The sequence below is a fragment of the Elephas maximus genome, chromosome 19 (genome assembly GCF_024166365.1).
Source record: "Elephas maximus indicus isolate mEleMax1 chromosome 19, mEleMax1 primary haplotype, whole genome shotgun sequence".
NCBI lineage: Eukaryota > Metazoa > Chordata > Mammalia > Proboscidea > Elephantidae > Elephas > Elephas maximus.
Genome location: NC_064837.1, coordinates 77,309,746 through 77,329,546, shown reverse-complemented (window position 1 = coordinate 77,329,546; position 19,801 = coordinate 77,309,746). Strand labels below are relative to the sequence as shown.

The 19,801-nt window shown below is 39.6% G+C and overlaps 1 protein-coding gene across 5 annotated transcripts in view; it reads right to left on the bottom strand.

Annotated features, from left to right (window-relative positions):
* Positions 1-570: 570 nt before the first annotated feature.
* The window catches only part of TMEM68 (transmembrane protein 68), a 58,766-nt gene continuing 39,535 nt past the window's right edge, over positions 571-19,801 (bottom strand). For 2 of the 5 annotated variants that reach the window (XM_049858886.1, XM_049858888.1), the window contains 3 exons: positions 15,471-15,531; positions 12,321-12,460; positions 571-5,848 (listed from right to left, as the gene is read on the bottom strand). In XM_049858886.1, coding sequence (XP_049714843.1) covers positions 5,744-5,848; positions 12,321-12,460; positions 15,471-15,531 — 306 coding nt within the window. In that variant the 3' untranslated portion in view covers positions 571-5,743. Of the gene's footprint in view, positions 5,849-12,320; positions 12,461-13,584; positions 14,508-15,470; positions 15,532-19,801 lie in introns of those variants that run through there. The other 3 variants (XM_049858890.1, XM_049858887.1, XM_049858889.1) reach the window with 3 other exon arrangements.

The following is a 19,801-nucleotide window of genomic DNA, read 5'->3' as shown; positions in this document are numbered from 1 at the left end:
AGGCAAAAAAAAACAAAAGAGAGAGATGACATGAAGGATCAATACCAGGAATGAAAAGGACGAACACCACTACAGGTATTACATGATATTAAGAATAACTTCATTATAACAAATTTGAAATTTTAGGGAAATGAGCAAATTCCTAGATAAATATAACTTGCAAAACTTACCAACAAGAAACTGAAAGTATTACCAAGAAGAAAAACAGTTATCTATTACAGAAAATCAATTTGTAATTAAAAACCTTCCCACAAAGAAAATTCCAGCCCAGATGGCCTCACTGGTAAATTCTTCTATTTGCTTAAAAAGAAATACCCATGCTTTAGTAATTCTTCCAGAGGATAGAAAAACTGATTTTTTATAAGTTTGACAGTAGATACTAAAATCTGACAAAAACATTACAATAAGGAAATTTTTTTTTTATTACAGACAAATGTATGTATACATTATACTCATTTTAGGTAAATTACATATTCCTCAATTAGAAATTTTAAAGACTAAAAACAAAAAATAGAAAGAAAATTTCTTAGAAATAAAATAAGCTTCCAGATTAAAAAAAATTCACCACATACCAACTCAATGAATGAATAACTAAACAAGTGTCAAAAATTTGAGGAGACCTGAGATAAAATGACAGTACCAGAGGGAAAAAAAGGTCACGTATAAAGCTCTTGGAATCGAAATGGTTTATCTCAAACATCTTAAATGAGCAACAATGGATATTAGAAAATGATTAAAAAATTCTGAGAATGATTTCCATTGTAGAATCCTATGCCCAGATAATCTACTAAACAAATATGAATCTGCTGAAGACCTTAAAAATGTGCCTCTCATGAACCCTTTCTTAGAAAACTACTAGAGGATGTGTTTCACCAAAAGTGGGCATAAACCATGAGAAAAGGACAGGACTCAGGAAGCAGGGATTCAAAGGAGGGAAGCCAAAGGAACTCCTAGGATGACACAGCAGGTTTATAGAGAAACTACTTCAAACTGCAGAGGAAATACAGAACACTCCAGGAGAGTTACCACCAAGGAAAGAATGGAGCAAACAAATTGGCTGATGGACTTGACTAGGGAAGAACCATTAGGGCTCATAGAAGCTAATCAAACGAAATATTTGCTAATTCGACAGAAGAATGGTGAAAGCTGTTCAGAGAAGGCAATCTAATTATTGTGTACTGTGAGGCTCAGCTATAAACCTATTTGCATATTGCAATAACTATGCATAAATAGTTCTGTATTAACTATGTGTGTACAACTGTGTGCAATAACAACTAGTGTAAATAAAACTAACTTAACCCCAAATTGTGATAACTCTTAGAAGAATGGGGATAGGAGAGGTATAAAACCAAAAAACCCAAACCCATTGCTGTTGAGTCGATCCTGACTCATAGTGACCCTATAGGAGAGAGTAGAACTGCCCCATAGAGTTTCTAAGGAGCGTCTGGTGGATTCGAACTGCTGACCTTTTTGGTTAGCAGCCGTAGCTCTTAACCACTACACCACCAGTGTTTCCAAAAACCCATTGCCGTCGAGTTGGTTCCAAATCTTAGCGACTCTATAGGACAGAGTAGAACTGTCCCACAGGGTTTCCAAGGAGCAGCTGGTGGATTTGAACTGCCAACCTTTTGGATAGCAGCTGAGCCCTTAACCACTGTACTACTAGGGCTCCGCATAAGCACATTAATTAGAGATAATTACCATGACTGTGAATTAGAAGATCTGAAAGTGTGTGGAGTGGGAGACTTGGGAGGAGAGGAGCGGTAGGACAGGGGCCTGCTACTTTTCATTATAAGCACCATCCGGCACATATACTATTTGGATAAAAATAAACATTAAAGAAAATAATGAGAGTGTACTTCTACTTCCACAAGCTAACAGATACCCAGATCAAACTCACTTTCAATGGCAGAAAATTATGGAGATTTTATTATATTTCCTATACTTTTATTATATATTTATTTTACGTATTTTAATATTTTGTTGAGAATCCTTTTTCATTTATTGACCCAGAATAAGCCAAAGGCAGTTTTGTATTAGAAATAAGAGAATTTTTTAGGAGAGGCAAAGAGTCATAGATTGCTTTTTGAGAAAATGGTGTCTTTTGATTTAGTGCTATAAAGATTAGGGTCATAAGCTTGATTTTTTATAATATATAGATAACTAATTTTAAAATCTGCAGATTGGGTTGACTAATGTGTTCTGTATGACCTACATAGTAATAGTATTAAATGGGAGAATAATGATAAATGTAATGGCTGAATAAAGGTTCCAAATAAATAATGAGTCCTTAACTTTCAACACTGCTGGGTGGTACGTATTAGAGAACAGGTGGGATTAAGGTAAGTAAATAGCTGCCATAGAGTGAACTGAAATGGGATTACCACAACAGGAGAAATGTTGCGCAGATACTCAACTACAATACCATAAGATCACCCAGAATGCTAAAATAACCCTAACACCACAGACCACCCTGATGGGTAGGAGTCCATACATGCAATACGGAAGGGACCTAGAGAGTCACGTCTACACTCACACAGACAGGCATCATCTGTGAATCTGAAAAATAACGATACTCGCAAATACAAAAACACATTTACTTACTCTGTAAACATCTATTATTTCAGTGGTTCATAACTGCCATAAGCTTCACTCAGAAACATATGCATAATCCTTTGAATAAAGTAAGAATCCCATGAGTCCATATTGATAATAAATAAGTTGGGGAGGAGGGAAATAGAAAGTTCTTCCTCACAGTAGCTGCTGTTGCCGGGTTGTCGAGTCGGTTCCACCTCATAGCGACCCTATGTACGATAGAACGAAACACTGCCTGGTCCTGCACCATCCTCACTATGGTTGTTATGTTTGAGCCCTTATAGTAGAACACCAATTAAGGAATGTAGAGTAATACAGTTACAACCTTCATAGAAATAATTTATTCAGGCAAAAACCCATCAAAGGATGCTAAAACCAGAGTGGAAATTTGATAAGGAACAGGTATTTACATAGTCTCAAGGTATCTCTCCACAAACTACTTACTCATTTCAAAGAGAAAAATACCAGCTTTACAGGCAAGACACCTGGTGGACACTGTCCTACGGCTTGATCAGTTACGGGTGCTGATGAGGACACAAACCACTCTGCTGTGCCTCCTGATGTGAAGCCCTTGAAAGAGCACAGCATCATCTACGCTGTGTTTCTGCCAGAAGTGCACAGCCTGGATCAAATCATGAAGAAATATCAGGCAAAAACAAACTGAAGGATTCTCGACAAAATAAATGCCCTATCCTCTTAAAAAATGCCAGTATCACTAAAACAGAGTGAAGAAACCATTCTAGATTAAAGGTGATTAAAGGGATAGGAAAACTAAATGCAATGTGTGAACCTGGTATGGTAATGTAAAAGAATTACTGAGACAACTGGTGAAATATAAGATCTGTAGTATTATATCAATGTATTACTGCAACTGTAAGTTGCTTTAATTCTGTAAATGGATGGCCTACAATCAAGGGTAAGGGGCATGATATCTGCAATTTACTATTAAAGGGTTCAGGAGGAAAAAAAAAAGATCTGTATGACACAGAAAGAACAACTGTAGCAACACGTTAACAACTGGAGAATCTGGGTGGGAAAATGGTGGTATAGGAGAACATTTCGCACTACACTTGCAATTTTTCTCTAAGTCTGAAATTGTTTCAAAATGAAAGTTTTCTTTAAAAGGGTGGGAAAACTGTATCATAAAACTGCGTGTGCATGCTTCTGGAGAGGTCCTGGCTCTCACACCAGTAGACGACATTCGCCCTCAAAAGGCTCACGAACTAATCAACCCCTTTCCATGATTTCTTACATTTCTGTATTTAGTCATATTCTCTGGCTCTTATAAATGGCATTTAAATTCAGATAACAAAGATAAAGATCTTGTCAAGTGAGATAAGACTTCCTGTAAGTCTGAATATCAGAAAAAAAAGAAGTTTTAAGTATAATACAGTAAAAATTAAATATTGTAGAAATAACAGCTTTTGGTACATCAGTAATGAATTCTGTTCTTTCTTCAGACTTTAAAACTCAGTAGTTGCCCCGTAACAGTTTTCTTGTTTCTTTTATAATCATTTATTCAGGAAATATTTATCAATTTTAACCAAACATTACTCACTGCTAGGGGAGAAAAATCTGTAAATAATCATTAGTTAACTCTTTTCACTGGAATTAAAATATATTTATTACATTGAAAAGTGAAGTTTATTCATTGTGGCTGAGATAAAACAATGAGATTGTGGGTGGGAAATATAAAATAGCAAAACTTAAAAACATCAGTTTAAGATAAAATATCACATGTAATGCCACATGCAAATGGACTGCCATTCTGCTTTACTTTTATTTTTACGTCACTTCACTTTATGTACATTACACAATGGTAATACAAAAATTTATACAAAAGTCCAAGTAATTTAACATCTAAAAAAGGGAGATAGTGGACTTGATTCCTGATACTTTTCTGTTCAAATACTTTTAAAATTCAGTTTTCAAGGAGAAAACAAATCGAAAGCCATTAATTTTTCACAGGGCTTTATGTTCACATAAATTCACCATTCAAGTATATTTTTATTGAAACAATAAACCAATGCACTAGTTGCAATGTCAAAACGAATACGCCATGATGTTGGGCAAAACCGAACTTTCTCTCTACTTCTATCCACGAGAATCAGCTTCTAACCAACAAACTGCAGAGCACGAAGGTGAGTATGAACCTTACACTATTACTTGCCACGTCAGATGGTGCACAGCACAACATGCAGTGTTTGTATATATACTAAAAATAATCATAATTAGAAATTTTACTTTTCCTGATTTCCTTTTTGGAAACCCTGGTGGCGTACTGGTTAAGAGCTACGGCTGCTAACCAAAAGGCTGGCAGTTCAAATCCACCAGGCGCTCCTTGGAAACTCTACGGGGCAGTTCTAGCCTGTCCTGCAGGGTCGCTATAAGTCGCAATCAACTCAACAGCAACAGGTACAGGTAATTTCCTTTTACTCAATTTGTAAAACAATACATCTTTTTCACTGTGCTTAGCATCTGAACATCACATTGAAGGAATAATTTAAACATCCTAAGGACAAAATATATACATACATAGATATATAAAAACTTGTAAAAGATCTTGGTGTTGTTTAATTCAGATATAACTTCAGTTCTATAGTTATCAATTGCAGCAAGTGTAAAGACTCACATTCCTCACCACAGTATTGCCACACTAAGCGAAGAGGAGGCATGAGAACACGAAGTGCCTTGCCCGAGGTCACGAAGTGGGTGGCCGGCAGAACAAGGCAGCGCTTTTTTAACTTCAGCGTCTGTACACTAGGTTACCTCCTCTCTCACAATTAGCTCAGTGCAACAAATACAAAAATTAGATGCAGCACTCAGGAATGCTTGTTTAACCTGAATTACTGTTATTAATAAACTAACATATTCATACGTTTTACCATATATTAGGAATTTACAAATGAAATATAACCATTTTCTGAATTATTAGGCATGTAAGGAGTCTTTTTGACACGATTGATTGCAAAAACAAAACTAAAACAGTACAATTTTAAACAAACAAGTTCCAAGAAAGATATTTAATGTGATTTTTAAAAAATACTAATTATAATAAAAAAAAAAAAATTAAATTATAGAACCTACAAAATTTAGAAGTCAGTACCACAGAACCAAACGTATCAATATAAATGTACCGAATCACACTCTAGTTGACCTTTTGTTTTTTATGAAAACGTTCTAACAAAGCACTCATGATGTTTCCTGGTATTCTTTGGTGCTTATCAATCAAAGCTTGAACAGCATTCTTTGTCTATGAAGAAAACAAAAGAAAATCCATTATTATTTTAGTTCTCAATATAGATTATTTACTTTGGGAAGATTTTTACACACTACTGCTTTCAAGAAGTACTCCTAATTTAGCCCCCATTCCTCCCAAAACTGAAAGGAAATGTGTAACACTAGTTGTGAGATGGAATCCCTGGGTGATGGAAATGGTTAACGTGCTCAGCTGTTAACCAAAAGGTTGGCAATTTGAGACCACCTAGAGGTACTTCGGAAACCCTGGTGGTGTAGTGGTTAAGTGCTACGGCTGCTAACCAAAGGGTCAGCAGTTCGAATCCGCCAGGGGCTCCTTGGAAACTCTACGGGGCAGTTCTACTCCGTCCTATAGGGTCGCTATGAGTCAAAATCGACTCGATGGCACTGGGTTTCGTTTTTTTTTTTTTGGTTTAGAGGCACTTCAAGGAGCCCTGGTGGCACAGGGATTAAGCACTTGGCTGCTAATCAAAAGGTTGGCAGTTTGAATCCACCAGGAGCTCCTTGGAAACCCTATGGGGCAGTTCTACTCTGTTCTACAGGGCCGCTATGAGTTGGAATCAACTCAATGACAGTGAGTTTGGTTTGGCATTTAGTTGGAGGACTTTAGAAGAAAGACCTGGTAATCTACTTCCAAAAAATCAGTCACTGAAAATCCTATATGGAACACTTTTACTCTGACACATGGGGTCACATGAGTCACAGTCCGCTTGATGACAATTGGTTTTTTCTCCCCCCACAATGAATGATTTCTTCATTACACCAGAGCATATTACTCATACTCATACCTTGAATTATGGTCACTGCCTATACGGCTATTTTCTACACTAAACTGTAAGCTCCTTAAGACAGAAACATCTTCATATTTCTCCAGCATAGGGCTTAACAACGCCTTGGTCATGATAAACACTAAAATGAACTGAAAAAAAATATCAGAGAAATGAACAATAGTAGGGAATTCTCTGATAGGCAAACAGAGATTTCAGTCCTTCCCAGCCATAGATAAACTCTAGTGTGTTCTTCCTTCATCATCACTGACACCAATTATGTCAGACCATACAGTAGAAAAAGGTAAAGAAAATTAAGAATGAACTGACATACTTTAGCTCATTAACAGAATTTCTAAAAAGTTGAACAGAAATTCAACTCATAGTGACCCTGTAGGACAAAGAAGAACTGCCCCATAGGGTTTCCGATGAGCACCCGGTAGATTCAAACTCCTGACCTTTAGATTAGCAGATGTAGCTCTTAACCACGACACCACCAGGATTTCCCTAACTAAGTCATAGCAACAGAAAAGTCCATTAGGATATATCAAGAAATCTTCTAAAGCTATTTGTTTCCCATTAAATTCATGGCAAATCTCAATCTATTTTTACTTTTAAATCAGCTTATGGCTGTTAAAAAGGTTCTTCACACACGTGCACAAATACACACACGCACACACATACATACTTCCATTTTATACATTAACCTCTCAATAAGCCTCCTTTTCATAAATCTCGGAGCTTCATTTCCTTTTAAATAAAAATAAACCCTGGCCCAAAGATGTATTTTAAAAATACGGTTTTCTAACCCACAGTTTTCACATCTGTAAAATGGGAATAGTACCTGGTTCATGGTTATTACATAGATTAAATGAAGTTGAGATGATGTGCAGTCATGGACTGAATTATGTCCCCCCCCACCGCCCTGCCAAAAAATGTATCACTTTGGCTGAGCCATGATTCCTGGTACTGTGTGATTTTCCTGTATGTTGTAAATCCTGCCTCTGTGATGTTAATGGAAGCCCTGGTGGTATACTGGCTAAGTGCTATGGCTGTTAACTGAAAGGTCAGCAGTTTGAATCCACTAGGCGCTCCTTGGAAGCTCTATGGGGCAGTTCTACTTTGTCCTGTAGGGTCACTATGAGTTGGAATTGACTCAGCAATGGGTTTGGTTTTTATTTTTATGATGTTAATGTGGGAGGATGGGTGGCAGTTGTGTTATAGAGGCAGGACTCTTGAGATATAAAATAAAGAAGAGTGAAGAAAGACGGGGGACCTCATACCACCAAGAAAGCAGTGCTGGGAGCAGTACGCGTCCTCTGGACCCAAGGTCCCTGCTTGAAGAAGCTCCTAGCCTGAGGGAACATTGATGAGAAGGCCAACAGAGGGAGAAACCCTTCTCCTAGAGCTGACGCCCTGAATTTGGGCTTTTAGCCTACTTAACTGTGAGAAAATAATCTTCTCTTTGTTAAAGCCATCCACTTGTGGTATTTCCATTACAGCATCACTAGATGACTAAGACATGCACTAAGGCACCTGGTACAATGACTGGCACACAGATTATGGCCCATGAAGTACAGCTTTGGATGTTCATGAAACAAGTCTCTAAAAAGAAACTACAAAATAATGAAGATGTAAGACCATTTGTAATACATGTCACCTAAGATGTGACAAGAAAGTACTGCAAAACTCAGACTTGAGAGCCCTTTGGTGGGCAGTGACCAGGGGTAGACCAGATACTGTTTGGCCTGGGTCTCAAAGGAAGAGAGGGATTTCAAAAATGTGAAGGAAGAAGCAGGAGTGGGGGAAGGGGCAGGGAGGGGAAACCCACAAGAAAATAACTGTTTAAGGAATGGCAAGTTAGTCACTTTGGCTAGAGTTTCAGGTATGTGTTCAAAACCTGGGGTATACAGAGATTTAAAATCAGATTTCAATTAAATCATGAAAGGAGCTAAATACCAAGTGAAAATGCATACACTCTGTTTAGTATGTTTTGAGGCATCAAGGAAGGATTTTTGGGTAAAGAAGTATCAGTTCTATGCATTAAGAAAATACAACTCTTGCAAAGATCGCCAATGACTTCCTTCTGTCACTAAATTGTCACAGGTTACGATTCACATTCAGGAACGCTCAGTATACAGTTCTTCTATCAAGACAGCCTCTTCTCGGTTGTGCCTACAGGCACGCCTTTCTCTGGCCTTTGGCCTCTACCCTGCTAGGGCAAGTGTTACAAAGCTCTTTTAGCTCTGCTGATAAGTACCTGAGGACCCCACTCTGCCAGCAGGCCTCCTTCCCACAGGTGCTTGGCTTTCTTACTCTGTGGGCTGGGAAGCCCAACACTGCCTTTGCAGCCACCGCTTCTCTGCCATCACTTCTCACTACCTCCAGCATTACAGCTCTTTCTCTTTCAGTCTGCTGGTTCCAGGAGCTTCTCAGTGCAAAGATCCCGGGTCCAAAGGACATGCTCCACTCCTGGCTCTTACTTCTTGGTAGTGCTGAGATCCTCTCCTCCCGGCTCTAAGATGGCTCATATTAAACCTAGCAGGATGGCAAAACCGACCAATCCCTTTGGTGGGCCAGTTAGCTTATTTGCATAGTCCTACTCATTCAATTGGGTGGGAGTTACAATACCATGGCAAGAAAGGCCACATAGAAGCAATCCATCACACTGCAATTCGGGAGTTAAAACTGATGGGCATTGCTGATGCCTTAATAGTATGTGTGCCTGTATCATATTTTATATATATGTATGTTTTTATACATATTATACATGTGTATTATGTAAATATATATGAATATGCATACACACACACACACCATCAAAGGGCAAGGTTCCAACCACAGTATAAAGGTATTGGAGCTGTGTCTGAGAAGGCATTGTTTAAGGACCAGGGAGGAGTCCTGCTGCTTGGAGAATGTCCTGGCCCTAATATAAAATGTTACAGGATTTTACTTTCAGAGCAGAAGAGAAATAAACTATGAGCATACTTAATGAACCAGTACAGTAACTGGAAATACATTTCCTAAGAATGATGTTCATGGATAAGAAAGCACACAATGCACCATCAGTTACCTTTCTGAAACTGCCCCCCATCGGCTGCCCCATCTGAATCATCCCCTCTAGTGCGATACTGCATACTCTGATTCACTGCACTTCCTCTGCTAAGTGCCTGAATCCTGCTGGGTCCTGGTATGGCTGACTGTCTTACATATTCATTCTCTCTCCCTACCAGACCCTTCCCTACCAGGCCAAGCTGTAGAGGGATTATACGTCCCACCCCCTGAACTTCAGTGTGGCCATGTGACTTGCTCTGGCGAAGAAAACGTTAAGTGGGAGTGATGTGAGCCACTTCCAAACAGAAGCTTCCAGAGCCACTCATGGCTCTAGTCCTGGCCTTTTCCTTCTGCTGTGAGAATGGCAGAGTCCTACATTAGGCTCTTCTTTCAGCCTGAACTCCAGAGTAAAAGGGCATGAACAAAGCTGCAGCTGAGCCCCAGTGGAAACTTACCTCAAATGAGATGCAAACTTTACTGATGCGAGCTTCTGAGATTTTGCGGTTGTCTGTTGGTGCGGTAATACCTAGCAAAGCTGACTGCATCACCCAGCCCAATATGTCCAAAAACCTATATATAAAAGTATATTCCTAGATATCCTGCAGGTAACTATACAGAGTCGTTTTTCAAATCTGGTGGATTCTACCTCTATAAAAATCCTTCAAATCTGTACCTTGTTTTCCCTTTCAAACAGATAAGGGGATCATTACCGTATTCATTCACCCAGCAAACATTGGTTGACATCTAATTAAATAGCTGACACTGGGGGGGAACCAGAGACACAAAAATAACATGATCTGTGCTCTTAAAGAGCATGCTTTCGTTTAAATGTGGCTACAATGACAGTGGGAAGTTCTAGGTATAATGGAAGCACACACAAAGACCCTTATTATCTTTCACTTGGTCCACCAGAAGTAATTTTATTCCCTGCTTGTGATCTCTCCATCAATATTCTAAATAATATCCAGTTAATTTCATAAACCACTGGAAAGAAAAAGGTTATACTTCTGCTTGCTTTGGCCAAAAAAAAAAAAGGAAAAAAATCAGTAGAAGTGACTTGAGCCCCCCACCTCTAAACAGAAGCATATCCTAACTAAAATGTATTTGGTAGGCAAATTTCTTAAGTCCAACATAAGGCCCAGAAAAATGTAGCTCCTACTTGTCTTTACCTTTCAAAACTCAACTGAAGCACTGCCTCCCTTAAGGAGGCTCCCCTGATCTGATTTAGATGCCTCTCCTTTGTGCTTTCATAACATCTTAAGCCAGTGGTTCTCAAGCCATGGGGTTTGCTTCCAGCGGACATGTGACAAGGTCTAGAGAGATTTTGATGATCATGACTAGAGGAGTGCTCGTGGGTAGAGAGCTAGTAGGCATCTAGTGGGTGCAGCCCAGGGTGCTGGTAAACATGGTACAATTCACACATGGCAGCTCCCTACAACAGAGAATTATCTGACCCAAAACGTCAATGGTGAAGAGACTGAGAAACCTTGTTGTTAGAATGCAATTACTAAACCCTGACTTGGTTATCTATCGCCCCTGCTGGCCTGTAAGTTCTCAGGATAGCAGCGGCAGCCAGCACTCACAGCGCACTTACTACACACCAGGCACTGCTCTGACACTGGTCTGGGGGATCTCACACTATCCTCACACAGAATTCTGAGTGGGGAACACATGCCAGCCATTGCTCTGAACACTGGTCTGGGGGATCTCACGCTATCCTCACACAGAATTCTGAGTGGAGACCACACACCAGGCACTGCTCTGACACTGGTCTGGGGGGATCTCATGCTATCCTCACACAGAATTCTGAGTGGGGAGCACACGCCAGCCTTTGCTCTGAACACTGGTCTGGGGGAATCTCATGCTATCCTCACACAGAATTCTGAGTGGGGACCACATGTCAGGCACTGCTCTGACACTGGTCTGGGGGAATCTCATGCTATCCTCACACAGAATTCTGAGTAGGGACCACACGTCAGGCACTGCTTTGACACTGGTCTGGGGGAATCTCATGCTATCCTCACACAGAATTCTCAGTGGGGAACACATGTTAGGCACTGCTCTGACACTGGTCTGGGGGAATCTCACGCTATCCTCACACAGAATTCTCAGTGGGGACCACATGCTCCTCCGTACTTTGAAGATGTGGCCAGTGATGCACAGGCTGCCCGAGGTTACACAGCTGGCAAAGTGGAGCAGAACAATCTGGCCCAGAGCCTACATTCTCAACAATTCTACCTTTCTCCCAGGACACGTCTACAAGACAGGGACTTTTCGTGGAGGCTGAAGCTTTCTTTGTTCTTCTGAACATCTCTTACTGAACGTTTAGATTATCAGTGCCTAGGTGAAGGTTTCTCAACCTCAGCACTATTGCACAAATAGTTCTTTGTTGTGGGGGCTATCCTGTTCTTTGTAGGATGTCCAGCAGCATCCCTGGCCTACTCACTAGATGCCAGTAGCACTTCCCACTCTCAGACTTCTGTTGTGAAAATAATAAATGTCTCCAGATGTTGTCAAATGTCACCCCGGTTGATGGCCACTGATCCAGAACATGGTTATGACATATATCAAAGAACAGAAAATGACATTTTAAGATATAATTGAAAAGAAAATATTCCCTAAGACTAAGGAAGAAAGAATAATTACCTTTTCAGCTAATTCTTCTGCTGTCATCTTTGGATCATATGGAATGGGATCACCTAAATAGGTACGTAACTTCACTGGAAAACCTCCATACATTGGAGCAAATGGATAGCGAAATTTCTCATAAAGCCATCTAAATAACCCTGTTTTAAAGTAAACAAAATCATTTTAATTGGCTAAAGATTCTCAGCATGTAACTGTAAACTTCCAAATTAATTACGTAAGACTCATAAGGAAGATGGAAGCCCTGGTGGCATAGTGGTTAAGTGCTACGGCCGCTAACCAAAAAGTCAGCAGTTTGAATCCACCAGGCGCTCCTTGGAAACACTATGGGGTAGTTCTGCTCTATCTTACAGGGTCGCTATGAGTGGGAATCGACGCTATGGCCAACGGCTTTGGTTTGGTTTGGATATGGAAGATGGCAGAGTATCACCACATCGAAATGAATACCTTCCCATGAGGTGATACTCTGCCATCTAATGCCATATGATACTTTTTTAAAAGATGAGCTTTTAAATATATTAAACTTTAAAAAGCCAAACTAATTACTATCATAGCAAAATGAAGGGTAAGGCTGGCAACCAAAAGGCAGAAGCTGATGACTCTAGAAATCTCACAAATAAGTGAGTTAAATGAATAAAAGAAAAAATAATGGAAGCATAAGTTTATGTAAACATGAGACTGTAATGCACCAGCACAACAGGTAAAGGAACTAAAAGCATCATTATAAACCAGGAAGAGCAAAACGAATGCAGCACAGAGTTAAGTAATGTTAATGACCAAGTCTGAAATTTGGCAGGATTTAAAAACTAAGTGGTAATACTCTAAAATAAACTGATGGATATAAGTTTAAAAAAAAATTATCAAAGGAATCTAAAATAATACTAAAAAAAAATCACTAGATACTAATTTTTAAGGTATTCATTTTAAAGTCAGGAAAAAACAAAAAGCTGTCCAAAACAAAAGAAAAAGAAACACTTTACAATTAGAGGAACCATGTTAGGAATAATTTCTGGTCTGTCGCTTAATTCTGAAGAAGAAATTGACTGAGAAAAATTAGAAGAAATAATTCTACAACAAAAGTTAAACATCCCATTAATTTGCCCTTCTATTTTAAATTTGAAAAAAAGTGGGGAAAATTAAAACGTAATGGAATCAAAAACATAACGGAATATCAACAAAATACCAAAGTAATCATAAAAGAAGCAATGGCAGGTTAAGGCTATTCAGAGAGAAACTCGTTAATAACAATCACTAGGATCACTAACAATAATAGTGCTGGGAATATAAAATATAATCAAAACAAACTGAAAATTTCTTAATAGAAAAGATAAAATAACATAGACATTGCAAAAAAAAAAAGCACATCTAATCGTTATTGCTCCTATAGCTAGAGTCAAAGCTTACTGTTACCAATATACAACGATGGGCAAAAAACTTTTCCATGTAAATGTATTATGACTCAAATTATTAAAATAACAAGAAGTGACAGGTGTGACAGATATTTTACAATGGTGACAAAAAAAAGGCTGCTGAGGCTGCTTTATGTACAACCAAACACCTCATGGGATTTGCTTCCTTGGTTTGGAGGTTTAGGGTCATGGTTTCATGGAACATCCCAGTTAATTGGCCTAATAACATATTTAGTGCTTCTGTTCTACCTGCTAGTTCACTGTGTAGTGCCTCGAGTCTTAAAGGCTTGCAAGGGACCATCCAAGGCACAACAATTGGTCTCTATTTAGCACGAGGAAGAACAAGACTCAGGAATAGGATATGGAAGGTACAGCTAATTGCCTCAATGAGAAACTGCTTCCTTTACCATAATACCAGAAGATCTGGGTGGTGCCTGGTCACCATTACTGAACATTTTGATCAAAGATTCCATAGAAGAATCTTCATCAAAGAGGGAGAAATGCAGAACTAATTTTCAAATTCTCAGGGACTCTAGACTTGCTGGAGCCATGGGGGGTAGATGAACCCCTGAAACTACTGCCCTGAGTTTTCTTTAAACCTTAAACCAAAAATATTCCCTGACGTCATCTTAAAACAGAATGACCCAGGACAGGAACCATTCCCGAAGACAACTCATCAGACATGGAAGGGACTGGACAATGGGTAGGAGAGAGATGCTGATGAAGAGTGAGCTACTTGTATCAGGTGGACACTTGAGACTGTGTTGGCATCTCCTGTCTGGAGGGGAGAGAGGAGAGTAGAGAGGGTTAGAAACTGGCAAAATTGTCACGAAAGGAGAGACTGGAAGGGCTGACTCATTAGGGGGAGAATAAGTGGGAGTATGGAGTAAGGTGTATATAAGCTTATATGTGACAGACTGACTTGATTTGTAAACGTTCACTTAAAGCTCAATAAAAATTATTAAAAAAAAAAAACAATAATAATTTGGCTTAACTAGTAAAAATCTGCTTGGAGCATTATGCTCTTTTAAGAACTATCTATATGGGATCAAATTGGTAACAGCAAATCCAAAGACTAGATAGCAACCCTAGGGGGCATCAAGCTTATTTAACGGGGAGGGAACAACTCAAAAGGATGGTGAGAATGGTTGTACAACTCAAAGAATATAATCTAATGTCACTAAAATGTACATGTAGAAACCGCTGAACTGGTGTATGTTGTACTGTGTACATTCTCCACAACAAAATAAATAAAATTTAGAAAGGTCAAAAAAAAAAAAAAAAAAAAGAGACAGAAGTAAAACAAAGTAAATGATATCCCCTTAGGCTGTTAATTTTAGTTCAATATCATATTATCATTCTTTTTTAAACTGTAACTTCTTCAGGGTTTAGTTAAAAAGATAGTCTGGGCAATATGTAAATTTGTTCTCAACCTCAACAACATGGGTTAACACAACAAGTCAGATAATTTGCTCTGAAATTTTAAAAGCCATTACAAATCTGTTTCAGTATGTATACAATATTCTTAATAAAAATCTAAAGTCTAAGAACCACCATTAGCTGGAATAAGTTATATTTTAGACCTTTAACAGAACAAAAATACTTAAATAATACACCCATTTTCTGAAGTAATAATTAAAAAGGGTTACGTACAGAGTTTAAAGGCCCAAATATTTTAAGTACAGTGTTACATTTTAAATATTACACTTAAATTAGAAAAACCACGTGAATCAGAACTTACTTGTTCCTCCTAGCGATCGAAATCCTTCTCGAATATTTTGTGTAAACATAGGAATAATGGGCTAAAGAAAAAAAATTCAAATCAAATATATATACATTAATCCATTCAATGTCTCCATTGAGTTACTAATGTAAGTTTTTTAGGGCCTGTTTAAGATTATGAAAATAAGATCTTTTAAAATAAAGTTACACTTGACTAGTGTGATTACCAGAATAAATTCAACTTGATCTTTTGTAAAAATATAAATTGGAAACACTACCCTCTAGTGGTAACATATGGTATTTCACTTAGCAACTCACCTAAATTCCACATAAACCCGTGAAACGCAGAACAGAAGTGACGGTAATCACTAGTCTCATTAAATAAAACGAGTGTGGTAAATTAAATCGGTTTCACTGAGCAACTGAATAGTATGTTCACTGCAGTAAAAGTTAAAAGATAGTAGTTAGAGATTCTCTCTTAAGGGGAAAGTTATATAAAATGAAATGACATGGGTTTTGCCATGATGCTGTCATAGAATTACTACTTTGGTGAGCATATTAAATCTAAAATGTTTAACATTAATAAAAAGTAAATATAAGACTCACTGCAAAAAAAAAGGAGAAACATACACACTAAAGAATTCTTTATATGATTAATTTTAGAGGATTTTGCCTCACAAAGTCATGATTTTTATTTCTCCATGAATATCCATGATTTAGATTTTTAAAAAATGGAGACCTTAACTAAAGGTCACAAAGTAATGGATGAAGTACTACATAAGGAGGTTAAACCTCGCTGCTGTCGAGCTGATTCTGACTCATAGCAACCCTATAGGACAGAACAGAACTGCCCCATCGGGTTTCCAAGGAGCACCTGGTAGATTCGAACTGCTGACCTTCTGGTTAGCAGCCGTAGCTCTTAAACACTACACCACCAGGGTTTCCATAAGGAGGTTATGCCACTGCAAATACTGAGGTAGATACTTAAAATGTTCACCAATTATACTGAATTAAAAGATGTTTTAGAACAGATAAAACTGTGTGTGTGTGTGGATGTCTGCACGTGCATGGATTACAAGGGCCATATCACTCACAGTCCACCATCAGTGTACAGCCAACAGAGAATTATCTGCCTTAAGGAAAATTTGAAATATTCAAATAAGCTGACATTCAAAAAGTCTTCCCTATTAAGTTTTGGAATTATTTATTAAGTTTTGGAAACAGTAAAATGTGGTAGACCGAAGAAAAGAGACTAGAGGCACACCTTTTTTTATAAAACGTACTACCTCACCTCACATACAACTAAATAATTATCTTATGTCGCTCCTTATCAGAGTGGAAGAAGCCTCCTAATATCAGGGACATTGTTCGCCACTATATTCCCAGCACCTAGAACAAAGCCTGGAATAGACCAGGGGTTTAAAAATAAGTGATGGCTGAATTAATAAATGAATGAGTAAACACAGCGGGGAAACCATGTTTCTAAAAACTTAGTCTGCGTTCTCTGAATAAACAGGATGGGGAGTAGGCAGAAGAAATCTCAAAACCAATTATGAAAAGGAAAGAAGTTAGGTAAAGAAAAGCAGTCAGGCGAAGATTAAAATTTGATGGAGCTAATTAACAAAGCTAACGCATAAAGTACACTGAACTCTTTTTGTAAAAAATCATGGTCTACGAAACCATTACTAGTTTTGTAAAATAAAATGATGGCTGAAATTCTAATCTTTTTAAATAGTTATAAAATGTCCTTAGAGCTGAGAACTTAGAACTTAGAACCAAGGAGGAACAGAAAGATTTCAACTCATGCACATCACTTTGCCTCCTCCGGCCAGTACTGCTGGATATTCTGCCGAACAGCATAACCTACAAAGTTTGTTATGAAGTATCTCTGTAAAGATTATCCAGGTTACCTATCATTCCTTAAACAGTCAACTCTCTGGAGGCTGGACATCTCTGAAACCCACTAAAGAGGACAATGCTGACCCTAGCAGGGCATATGGTTTCTAAATTTGCATTCAAACTTGCAGCCTTAAAGTCACAAGCATTGCCTTATCACAACTTGACACTGTAGTACAATTTTTCTCTCCTTTTTCCTTGTACATAGTTTGTACACAAGGTAATTGTGTAAGTAACCTAGAATTAAATTCTGTTTTCACATATACAGGTGTCTCCATATGTATGTGGGCATACATGCATGTAAGTGACAGCAAGAGAGACTGAAAGAGACCAAGAGAGCAAGAGAATATATTTTTTAAAATTATTCTTGGGTAATCAGTTTACAACAGTCTTGAAGTCTTAACTCTGGCACAAAAGAGTGGGAACTGGATTCTGGGAAGATGGTGGCATAAACAGACCATCGTTCCGACCCTCCAGACACAAGGAAATGGTGCTCAGCTTTGAGGGACTCTGAATGGGGGAGGAAAGGAAAGCAACAGGGAACTGCAGACAGGCAAGAATCAATGAACCAACGAGTTGCATACGGGAGGAAAATCACTTCACCCACTGTTCCTGCCCCTCCCCACAGCCACATCGGTCACTGGCAGCTGTGAACTGGGGAAGCGGCCCCAGAAAAAAAGGCTATTTCCCTAACCACCACAGCCCCTGCCTGTACAAAGAGATAAGATCCCAACCTTCTGCTCTAAAATCAACAAGGCAGACATCCCATGGGTCCTTCTGGAAAGTGCCAGCACTTACACCACCCAGACACTGTGGGTTGCTCCCACCCAAACCCACTGCTGTTGAGTCGATTCTGACTCATAGCGACCCTACAGGGTTGCTAGCCTACTGCAAATTGCTACAAAAGGCCAGGGCAGTGGAGTCTGCTCCCAGTCACCAGTCTACCTGCCTCCCTGCGCAGCCCATAGCTGAGGTCTCCAACAGGACAGACGTCCTGGGGAGTCAATTCTGGTCTGTCTGCTCCCCCTTTTGGTTGGTGCTGAGGACTGCCAATTAAGGCTGCTGGGTGCTAGGAAGCAGCCATCTTTAGTGGACAACATACTACAGGGAGGGCTGTGACAGCAACAAGGCAGACCCCTCCAGGGGTCTGTTTGGAGTGTGACAATCCCTCCCTGACCGAGACACCAATACCTACAAGCTTACTGTGCATTGCTACAGAAAGCCCCTGCAGTGGAGTCTGCTCCCATAGTCAGCACTCTGCTTCCCTGCATACTCCATAGCTCTGGCAGCTAAAACAAACAGCACAAACCTTCCCGAGGGTCATTTAGGGTTAGTCTACCTCCACTTCCGGCTGGCACTGAAGACTGCTGACCGAGGCTGGTAATTGCTCGTCGCCAAGCTGTTGCAAACTGCTACAGAAGGCCCCCACAGTAGTGCCTGCTCCCACAGTCAGCACTCTACCTACCTCCCTGTGCACCCCATAGCTCAGGCCTCTGAAACCAACAGGACAGGCCTCCCTGGGGATCAGTTTGGGTCTGTCTGCTCCCCTGATAGTTGGCACTGAGGACTGCAGACTGAGGGCACTGTGTGCTATGAGGCAGGCATCTTGAGCGGAGGCTATGCCCACAGCTAACCTTCAGGGTGGGCTCATAATAGCAACAATGCAGATCTCACTGGGGGTCTGTTCATAGTATGATGGCCCCTCCCCCAACTGGTAACTGTTGGCTGCTGGACTGATACAAACTCCTACAGAAGGTTCCTTACAGTGGAGTCAAGTGGGTCAACTAAGTGGAGACTGCTCCTACAACCACCACAAGGCCACTAGGACTCTGAAACCAACAAGACAGATATCTCAGAGATCCTTCTGGGGAATGCTAGCCCCTCCTCCTCCTGAAACGGAGGAAAGACTGCCTGTGCTTCCCCTAAAAGACAACTCAGATCTAAGCAGCCCCTACAGAGCAGGGAAGGAAGCCTCAGGCAAAACGAGAGGGCAACAACCAGCCCCATAGGCTCGCTAGGTGTGGGATTTCTGACTAAAAATGTGCTTGCAGAAACAGAATAGGGAAGGGAGTAACAACCAGAGAGGGGGGACTGCGCCCCTGGTGTACAGATTGATTAGTACACAATACTTCACATGAACAGCAGTGCCCACTAGTGAACAGACTGAACACATGCTCTCTGGTGTGTATGGGACAGACTGAAAGTTGAAAACGGAGATCTAGAATTTTTGAATCCTAATTAAAACAGAGAGGGAGAGGAAATAGTAAGCAAAGTCCAAAGGCTCTGTCCACCTAAGAGTTTCTTGCAGAAAGTAGTACTGGCAAAAACACCAAATACTGGGGAAAATTAACACTCTTGCAAATTCCAATGCTCCAACAAAAAGTCACAAGAAACACAAAGAACAGAGCAACAATGGCCAATTCAAATGAACATGACAAAGGGAGTAAAAGCGCA